Source organism: Leptinotarsa decemlineata, unplaced genomic scaffold (assembly GCF_025532065.1).
Source record: "Leptinotarsa decemlineata unplaced genomic scaffold, Ldec_3_MD MMD2_tig00078346_RagTag_RagTag, whole genome shotgun sequence".
Classification (NCBI taxonomy): Eukaryota; Metazoa; Arthropoda; class Insecta; order Coleoptera; family Chrysomelidae; genus Leptinotarsa; species Leptinotarsa decemlineata.
Window position 1 is genome coordinate 4,232,366 of NW_027412724.1, and position 11,156 is coordinate 4,243,521.

The 11,156-nt window shown below is 34.3% G+C and overlaps 1 protein-coding gene across 1 annotated transcript; it reads left to right on the top strand.

Moving 5' to 3' along the window:
* Positions 1 to 933: 933 nt before the first annotated feature.
* Positions 934 to 10,458, top strand: LOC111505541 (prostatic acid phosphatase). Its single transcript, XM_023160368.2, has 3 exons — positions 934 to 1,364; positions 1,425 to 1,523; positions 6,051 to 10,458. The coding sequence occupies exons 1-3, from the start codon at positions 1,281 to 1,283 to the stop codon at positions 7,113 to 7,115; spliced, it is 1,248 nt and encodes a 415-aa protein (XP_023016136.2). The 5' UTR covers positions 934 to 1,280; the 3' UTR covers positions 7,116 to 10,458.
* The last annotated feature ends 698 nt before the right edge of the window (positions 10,459 to 11,156 follow it).

The following is an 11,156-nucleotide window of genomic DNA, read 5'->3' on the forward strand; positions in this document are numbered from 1 at the left end:
TCTTGTGATAGCTCTTCTTCGGTAGGATTGCTCGAATATATTTTTTCTCTGATTAGCTCATCCAGTGCGAATATTCTGTCAGCTTTGTCTTCTAGTCGTCTTAGAGTCGCTAGCAGCTATTTTCTGTTTACTGGCTTCGTTAATGCTACATCTAGGTCATTGGTGGTTTTGATGAAAAGTCTTCGTAACTGCTCCCTTTCTCTCTTGAGGTTTTCCATCATTATTGTATCCTGTCACGGTCGTCAAATGTTCTGTTTCGATGGAAAATCGTTACTTTCTGGGCAAAAATAACTATGACTTTAATTAATCTCGAAGACTTTTATTTGACAACATTTTATATTTTTGTATACCTGGTAATATAAATTATACAGTGTAGGGAAAATTCAACTAAACCCAACAATGCCATTATTTGTGGAGTATAACGGCGTTCAAAGTTCAAATGTTCTTTACGACTTCTCTGCGAGGAGCGCAAAAAGTCTAACAGGGTCAAATCGCACGATCTCGGTGGCCAGTTCACAATACCGTGGTTGGACACTATGTAAATTTTATGGCCATTTCATTCAAATGTGTACCAAACGATACGAGCGAATTGAAAGTGATCGTCAAAAATTTGTGTACTGATCAGGACTATTCTCTTACTTGGGAGAAATTAAACTTTTTTGAAGTTTTCAAACAACTCAGAATTTCAAAGTATGGGATCTCCAAGTTATGCATGTTCGGAAATCCCAACCTTCTCCCGGTTCTTTCTTTTTTCTTTTTACCTCTCCCTTTCTTTTCTCTCATTTTAATTTTTTCATTTCTTTACTGTTTTTTTTTTCTACCTTCACGGCCCTAAATTTCTCAACTTTTTCCCAAGTCGAAAAAGCAGGGGAGGAGGCTCCCCCCACCCACCCCCTCATGGCGACGGCCCTGGCAGGCCTTGTCAATGCTATGAGGATACATTTTCTCATTGTGCACGAAATGGCCACAGAGTACAGTTTATACTATCCACGCCACTGTCCTAAACATGCGCAGTAAAAGAAAACACCTGTATTATGAATGTGAATTGCCGATTCGCTGACAATATTGCTGATTGTTGGTGTTTGTCGATATTACTTCATTTTGAGGTTTACTGCTACCTCTAAGAAAGTAGCAGCATAAGAATAAAGAAGTTTGTGCCATATGTTCGAGTGGAGAATATAATATTATTATTACATAACCGAAATTTAAGTCCCACTGTGATCTAGTAGTAAAACTTAATTCAAAAAAATCCAAGTCTTGAAATACATTAACAAAAAATAATGTTTCCTTTATTGTGGTTTTGTGTTGGATTAGCTTATTTTGAAGTTAATGCTGCTCAAGATGAACTGAAAGCTGTTGTTGTGGTAAGTACCCATTAAGTACCTAATAAAATAATTTTAGAAAAAAATCCAAATTTTTTATAGATATACAGACATGGAGACAGGACTCCTATCCAACCCTACCCTACAGACCCCTACAAAAATGCATCCTATTGGCCGGTTGGTTTTGGACAGCTAACAAAGGTGAGTGGGAATATTTCAATTCCTATTATCTTCTGAAATGATCTCTACCTAGTGACGTCTAAATTTTTAAGTAGAGGCATATATAAAACCATAATGAATTACATATTTATAATTTTATTCTTTTATGTTATCAATTATAAAATGTCAACTTGGTTTTTTTTTCAAAACGAGGGACTGAAGGGACTGAAATGAACCTGGTAATATACTCTGAAAACATCTCTGCATTGGATAACTTTCCTAAAGCTTTTGACAAAGTTGATAACAATTTGCTTATTTCAAAACTTACTGAGAACGGTATACCTTTTGAGATGACTATCGTCCTATCATTTCAACCATGGTAAAATTGTGAACATAAGCGGAAATAAATCTGCACCTTTTGTAATAACCTCTGGTATTCCACGGGGGTCACACTTGGTTCCATTGTTGTTTTTGGTTTTCATAAATGACTTGGAAATTTGGTTTAAATATTTATTCATTCTATGAACCTGAAGTTTTTTAGGAAAGGGACTTTGGGAATTGAGGAAGACCTAAAGATATTCTTAGAATAGTGCAACCGTGTAGCAAGTTAAAACTTGATATAAACAAATGTGGTTGTATTTCACATTACAGAATTAACATTCCAATAATTTTCCAGTACACTCCCGATAACATAGTGATTAACAGAGTTCATTGAATAAAAGATCTGGGTATACACTTTCATTTTGTGAACTTCAATCATCATATTGATTTCATGAATGGACTGACCTGTTACTTGATTGAAATCAATAACACTATCCATGATAATAAATACACAATTTTCTGCCAAAGAAGCTTCTGTGTTAGTCGAGAAATCGTAATATTTTTGAAAACTATGTAATTATTATCATCATAATATTGATTTCATAATAAATTCGTGAAGCAAAGCTTTAGTTCTTTCTGTTATGTCTATGATCTCATATTCAACATAAAAATGATGATAACTTCACTTAACAAACGTTTATGTTCTTATAGGAATAAGTGAAATCCTTTCTCAATAAAATATAGAACAATAGAGAATGTTATTTGATTTAAAGTCAGCACTTCTTGGCTTGTGAAAAGGACATAAACAGAAATAACAGTGTGGAAACCCAACTATAACATCTGGTGAATTTCATTAGTTCGAACTTCCATTGTCTGCTATTATACTGAACTAGACGGCTTCCTGAAACACATCAACAGCGTAAGACCTTCCATCACTGTCACAATGGAGCAGGAAGTCCACCAGACGTGGACTATGATTCCAAGAATTGCATTTACTGGATACCCTGTGAGTGTGGAAAATCCTATATCGGTGAAATTAAGAGGCCATTGAATGTTCGCATTGCCGAGCACAAGAAACATACAGCAAGGGAAAACCAGCAAATTAGGAATAGCAGAGCATGTTTGAACCCATCAATATAACATCGAGTGGTCCCAAGCTGAGATCATACACAGGGAGGAAGCCTCATACATGTTGTCCAACAATGTATTCAGCCAAGCTAGCATAGAGATACACAACATATGGAAACCAATAACCAAGCGAAAAATGGCCAGCTCCCGCCAAACAGTCATCTCCAACTAAACCGGTGAAGCGGAAAAAGCAAAGCAGAGATAAGTGAAAGAACTCGAATGATCCATTAGTCATCTCTCGGAGGAATTAGTCCAGTCATCACCCGAAGACTAAATACTAGATACTAGACTAGATACTAAAAATCGAAACGTCGTGAAGTAACTTGGCTTGGAATCTTTAACTTTTGTTTTTTGTTCAATTGTTCTATTTTTACTTTTATTTTATTTCACTATTATTTCATTTCAGGTTTTTTTGCTTGATATAATTGTTATTTTCAGCTATTCATTTTTAATTCTTCTTTTTTCATTAGTTCTTTCAGGGGTTTCAAATCATTTTATATAATACCAGACAATGGAAGTTCGAACTAATGAAATTCATCTTGAAACATTGTCAATCACCTTCAAATGTGTTCAAGTTATAAATGTGTATGTGTACATGAAAGTTAGGTAACTCCTGAAAAACTACTGTAAACAGTAGTTTCATTTCATTATCACAAACATTGCAGATATGTTATTTGAATGTCTGTGTATAATCAATAAACAATTTATTTTGTTTATCGCTGGAATTGTTTTAATTTTTTTTAATGATATGACATTACTCAAACTGATACCAGAAATATTCTGCAGTAGTAATACCAACATTCAGGTTTTGTAGATATTTGCACACTCATAAAAGTTTGTGTAGTTAAAATCATATATAAATAATGAAATTGTTAAAAAATATTTTGAGGGAATAATCACATTTTTGGACAAAATATATTAAATAATAAATATTCTAAGTATATGGTCTGAACTTTTATATATATATATATATATATATATATATATATATATATATATATATATATAATTGATAGTGTAACGACCGTATGTATATATAGAATAGTAGTTTTTCGGGGATTCGGTCTGATTAGAATAAATATTTACTCTTTTTAGCTGCCCGAGCTTTCGCTAATGTTTATTAGCTTTATCGAGGGCTGTGCTATGTGAGAATATTCAATTTGGAAATTTCAATTTTGAAAGAAGTCTTCAACATCAAAATGACAAAAGTTGTCATTTTGATGTTGTCAATAATTTTGATGTTGTCAATAATGACAACTTTTGTCATTTTGATGTTGAAGACTTCTTTCAAAATTGAAATTTCCAAATTGAATATTCTCACATAGCACAGCCCTCGATAAAGCTAATAAACATTAGCGAAAGCTCGGGCAGCTAAAAAGAGTAAATATTTATTCTAGTCAGACCGAATCCCCGAAAAACTACTATTCTATATATATATATATATATATATATATATATATATATATATATATATAGATTTTATCGAGTGACAAATAGTGGACTTATTGTTTACCGAAAACAGGAAACAACACATACACACGGAGTTAACAACAGAAGCCAACCGCACATTTGTGGTTCCAGTTAGAAGACCTAGAATTCCCAGACTACATCTAACATGATCACGTAGGCAGCTATAGCTACCTGCGTGACATCCGGGTCCAGGATATAAATACAGAGAGAGATTTTATCGAGTGTGTATGATACAAATAAAAAATGTAACAAATAGTGGACTTAACACTCCAAAAAGGGGGGCAAACCGCGGACACGTGTTTCTGGCTATTGGCCTCATCAGCGCGGTGCAGCCAAGTGTAAAGATGGGCAACACTTGTTTGCCGAAAACAGGAAACAACACATACACACGGACTCAACAACAGAAGCCAACCGCACATTTGTGGTTCCAGTTAGAAGACCTAGAATTCCCAGGCTACATCTAACATGACCACGTAGGCAGCTATAGCTACCTGCGTGACATCCGGGTCCAGGATATAAATACAGAGAGAGATTTTATCAAGTGTGTATGATACAAATAAAAAATGTAACAAATAGTGGACTTAACACTCCAAAAAGGGGGAAAACCGCGGACACGTGTTTCTGGCTATTGGCCTCATCAGCGCGGTGCAGCCAAGTGTAAAGATGGCCAACACTTGTTTGCCGAAAACAGGAAACAACACATACACACGTAGGCAGGTAGCTATAGCTACCTGCCTACGTAGCTATTGCTACCTGCCTATGTGGTCATGTTAGATGTAGCCTGGGAATTCTAGGTCTTCTAACTGGAACCACAAATGTGCGGTTGGCTTCTGTTGTTGACTTCGTGTGTATGTGTTGTTTCCTGTTTTCGGCATACAAGTGTTGCCCATCTTTACACTTGGCTGCACCGCGCTGATGAGGCCAATAGCCAGAAACACGTGTCCGCGGTTTGCCCCCCTTTTTGTTACATTTTTGATTTGTATCATACACACTTGATAAAATCTCTCTCTGTATTTATATCCTGGATCCGGATGTCACGCAGGTAGCTACAGCTGCCTACGTGGTCATGTTAGATGTAGCCTGGGAATTCTAAGTCTTCTAACTGGAACCACAAATGTGCGGTTAGCTTCTGTTGTTGCCTCCGTGTGTATGTGTTGTTTCCTGTTTTCGGCAAACAAGTGTTGCTCATCTTTACACTTGGCTGCACCGCGCTAATGAGGCCAATAGCCAGAAACACGTGTCCGCGGTTTGCCCCCCTTTTTGGAGTGTAAAGTCCACTATTTGTTACATTTTTATGAACATTCAACATGTTTTCTCTCCCTCCTCCCTCTCCCCTTCTTTTTTTTCCCTTCTTTTTTGTCTAGTTTAGTTTTTTTTTTCAAGGCTAGAACTAAGATCAACAGTACCCTTCCGGTACATATTGTTTCTACCTCATTTGTAGTTTTTTTTTAGTTCAATAGATTGAATAATTATTGTATTTATATGTAATGGGTAACACAAATAAATATTATATTATATAAATATCTATATTCTACCTGCAGATTTGTATCTCAAGAGAATAAAGGTTTAATATAAGGCTAAACTGAACTATTTGTATTGCACTGTAATGCTGTCATCATTTTGCAATCTTATCCAAATTTTTATTTTCAGAAAGGAAAACATCGACATCTTGACTTGGGCAAATGGCTGCGGAACCGTTATGATGGATTCCTTCCTTCGATTTATTCTGAAAATGATATATTCATTCGATCCACAGACGTTGATCGAACTCTGATGTCTGCAGAAGCAAATCTAGCAGGTCTCTACCCACCTTTTGGCAATCAAGTTTGGGATGAAGTAATAAAATGGCAACCTATTCCTGTTCACACCCAACCTCAACAAGAGGATATTTTACTGGCAGCCAAAAAACCTTGTCCGAAGTATGATAGATTACTGAAACAACTGTTCAAATCTGACTATTTTCGGAATATTTCCCATCAGAATCATGACCTCTATGCATATTTAACCAGATACTCTGGGCAAACAGTTTCAGACTTAAAAAGTATTGAATATCTTTACAGTACCCTTTTAATTGAAACATTAAATAATTATACGCTGCCAAGCTGGGCAATAAAAGTGTTCCCGATCAAACTTTACCCATGGGCATCTTTGAGTTTTGCTACGGAAACGTTTACTCCAGAATTGGCCCGACTGAAAACAGGTCCACTTTTTAACCATATCGTTAAATTTTTCAAAAATCGCACTGCAGAATCTACAGAAACTCCTAAGTTTTTAGTTTTTTCTGCACACGATACCACAATTGCTAATGTACTCAACACTATGGGTGCTTTTGAATACCATACCCCTCCTTTTGCTTCGACTATTATGATGGAAATGAGGAAACGTAGCAATGGTAGAAGTTATGTGAATCTTTTTTATAAAAATACCAGTGAACCAAGGCAAATCACTCTCAAGCACTGCGATTTCAATTGTGATCTCGTTGATTTCTCTACAATTTTGAAACCTATAATTATTAATTTGGAAGACTGGGAAATCGAGTGCAAACTCAAGACACCAAACAGCTGGCCATTGAATTTTGAATGGAACATCATTTTGTTATGTTCTATTTTGACTGTGATTTTCTTAGCTATTGGAATAATCATGAGTCTCAAAAAGGCTCGAAAGGAGAATGAGACTACCAAATACATCCAGTTACCAAATGAGGAATATTCTTGATTTTGCATTTGAGATATATAGATCTTGATAGTCTTTATATTTTTCTGAAAAAAATTTCAAATCGCACAAAATCATATTTCCAAATCCCTTAGTTTTATCTATAGTCATTAATTATTTAATTTATTTAAATACTTTGATAAAATAATGTTTCTAGAAGTTGGACTATCTGGTGAATGAATTAGACCTCATATTGTAATAACAGAAGCAGGTAGAAGAAAGCATGATCATGACGTTCATGAAGGCGTCATCTGTGAGATCAACAGATGACTCGAATCACTATTAGCAAAGGTAAACAAGGCTCCATTGCAAAGCCAAGCTTCGAGATTAACTGCTGAAAGAGATTCGTCTTACTTATGTCTTCTTCTTAAGCTTTCAAGGTAAGGCAATTAGTTAACAAATGCTTTCTTCTACTGGCTTGTTCTTTAAGAACTAACTAATCCAACAATGCATTAGCACTAGTGTGTATTGCTGTTAGGCTGTTGATATGATTGGTTGTTTGGATTTGAAACTTGGTAACTCTGCCAATGCCATAAAGTAACCATTTCCATAGGACGTACCAAGTTTTATTTGGTTTGAAATACCTATCATTTAGGTCTGATTTATTTTTGTGATAATACTAGTTGTAGATTTTTACTAGTTTTCGATTTTTCTAGTTGAAATTTAGATCTTCATCTAAGGATTACAAATGTAATAAAAATGACCATTTTATTAATTTGTGAACAATTACTATTGAACTACCCACTGTTACTTCAAAGTTCAATATATAATATTCGATAGATTTAAGTATTGAGTTGTTATTGATATAATTGGGCCTGGCTAAAAGTGTACACCACAAAGAGCATGCAAAGATGAAAGACTATCCTAGCATTGATTCTGTTAATTTCCAGAATTTATAGATAAAGCTAGTTACATGTTATTTGTAATTATCTAGCTCACTAATCACTGATTGGATTGTTAACCTTTGTATTATGAATGGTGCATAGGTTTTTGTGTTTTGATTGGTTCTGATGCCAGTATAAAAGTGTGGTGACATTTTTAGTGAACACAACACTATCGCTACCAAGCTTGGTAACTCTTTCTATTTTATAATTATATAATTGTTGACACTCTTACTCTTTCCTAATTTTCAATTTTTCAAAATGTTCAACATCATTGGTATTATCCGTGATTCACAATAATGAATGTGTGGCTCAATGTTAGAATGTTTGTAAATAATTCAGCAGAATAGAATGAATTTTGGGATTGAAGTTAATATGGGTATTATTATAAAAAAACTACTCAACTGACTGAATTAGATAGTAGGCTGTGGAATGTGGAGGGATAAAATTTTCAAGGAGGTGACAACAAAAGGTGACTGGTGACAGTTCACACATTGAAAAAAAAAAATCATTTTTCATGATATACAAGGTATGAACAAGCACAAAGGTATGTAGAAGTTAATATTATACCGATGTATCAAATTCATTATCAATAAATGCAATATAATTATCAGAATTAAGATTGGGTTATTGGAGAGATCTGTTTAAAAAAATCTGTTTTTACATGACTATTTACACCCACATTTCCATTTAGCTCATTTTTGTGGATTTTATGCAGTTTTCTTAATTATTACCATCTATAAAAAAAACTATTTCTCAAACAAGAGATTTTATACAGAGCCATTAACTTGGCAAACTTTGAATATCAAAAACTTTTTCAATGAAACACCCAGTATGTTATGTCACCATTTTTTAGAAATATTTCTTTCCTACAAATTTGGATAAGATGAAATAGTCTCTGAAACTGACACTTTTTAAGAAATTTTCAGTTGGTCAAAAGTTTTTTATTTACGTATAGGCCAGCTAGGATTTCGACACTTAGGAACTGATACTGGAATTTAACATAATGGCAACTTCAAACTTAAAACTTGGTTGGGGAGAGTCTGGAAAACATGTTTTCGTTGAAGTATTCAGGACCAGGTACCCGAGTGGTTAGAAGCATCGTTTTTCAATCATTCTATATGCCGGTCGTGTGGATTTAAAGTCTAGTAACTGCAGAATATTTTGTTTCAGGGAAAGTGCTAGGAATCGCACGTTTTAGCGTAAGACCTCGTTAATCCTTAACTCGCACATATTACGACTTCTGAGGGCTGCCCGTTCATAAGGGAACGACAGCTGGTAAACGGAAAAAATTTTTTTTCATTTTTTAATTCTAGAGAGTAAATAATTGAAACACTCAAAAAAAAATTAGAAATTAATATTAATTTTCAAAGTGACTACCGGCTACTTCCAAACAATAATGAATTCGGTTTTTAAATTCTTCATTAACTCGCCTCAGCATGCTAACTGGAATATTTTGGAATACGTCCTTAATTTTTCATATTCTCCTTCGTAGATGGGGGTGTTCTAAAAACTTGATCTTTAACGTAGCCCCACATGTAAAATCCATTTTTGTCAAATCTGGTGAGCGAGGTGGCCACTTGAAAGGGCTTCCTCTACCGATCCATCTTCAGGGATATGCATTGTCTAAATAAATATCAACAGGAACAGTGTGGTAAACAGGTGCTCCGTCGTGTAAATACCATATTCTTTGTTTGATTCGAAAGGGTAAATAATTTCTTAATTGTAGTAACTGGTTTTACAAAAAAAACAAAGTAAATCAAGCCATTAACTCATCCCTCAAAACAATATGGCCCAACTATGAAATTTCAAATTATTTCACTTCATACGTTTAGGGACCACCTAGTCTAACTGATGATTCGAAAGAAATGGGGGTTATCTGATGAAGAATAATGGAAATTATGTATGTATGACATTAATTTTTGTTTTATGCTAAAATTTATCGATCATTGAATGGAATTGCAAATTTCACAAAATCTGTCAATTTTAGAGGCTGTCATATTAACAAAAATTTTAGGAATAAAGTAGTTCTTCAAAATGGTATAATGACGTACTGGGTGTTTCATTTGAAAATATCAAGTTTTTGATATTTGAAGTACTGATTAAGTTACGATATATGGGAAAAGTTATTCATTAGGAATAATATTGTCTAGAGCTACAAGTATATGTGGTTATATGTGTATTTTTTTCATGAAATCACATATTTTTTTGTATAATATTTTGTTCGGTTTGCATTTCAGTTTTGTTTGGTCAATTGCGAGTTTTAAATTAAAATTATTCGTTTGAATTATTCATTTTGTTTGTATGGATAATTTTTACTTTCCAAACACTAATAGAGAAGTTTTGATTGATTATTTGCATTAGTGAAATTATATATATTATTTCCATTTGATGTTATAAGTACCTTTGTGGCTGAATTCTTTTTAAATTATTATCCAAATTATACAATATTTTGAATACCAATATATTTTTTGTTTTATTTTGTATTAACTGAAAAAGAAAAATGTTGAAAATGGTTTGCCATTTTAATTCCAGATACTAAAGTAAATTTTTGGTGGCACAAAAAATGCTGTGAAAGAAAGAATAGTTTTTAGTTGACTACAGAATGGACAGATGGACAAAATAAACTACTTTCAACCAAGTTGGTTGGTGAATCGCGTGTCCAGAGGAATATTGCATTTCTGGTAATTCGGAAAAGTGCTAGTTTTGGATTGATTCAAGTACAAAAGTGAATTTCAAAAGATGAACTACTATATCAAACGTATACACTGACAAATGCATCCTGAAATTGTAGCATACAAACACCACTGTAATTTCTCAGGAAGCACATTATCTCTTCCCAGCCTACCCCCCGTTTTCTGGTACAGTGCATCGTAGACTGTTTTCCCCGCCTGATGTCTATCTTCACACTAGCCTGGCTTATTGCGTCATTTGTCAATATGTACGCAACTTTGTGAGTTTCCTCTTAAACCTGTGTTCCTTCCTGTGGATGATCTCAATTTTGGACCACTTGATGTTATGTTGATGGGTCCAAACATACTTTGCTCTTCTTGATTTGCTGGTTTCTTTTCTCTGGCTGTTTTTCTAGCGCTCGCCAATATGGACCTCTTAGTTTCACCAATATAGGATTTTCCACGCTCACATGGTATCCAGAAAATGCAAT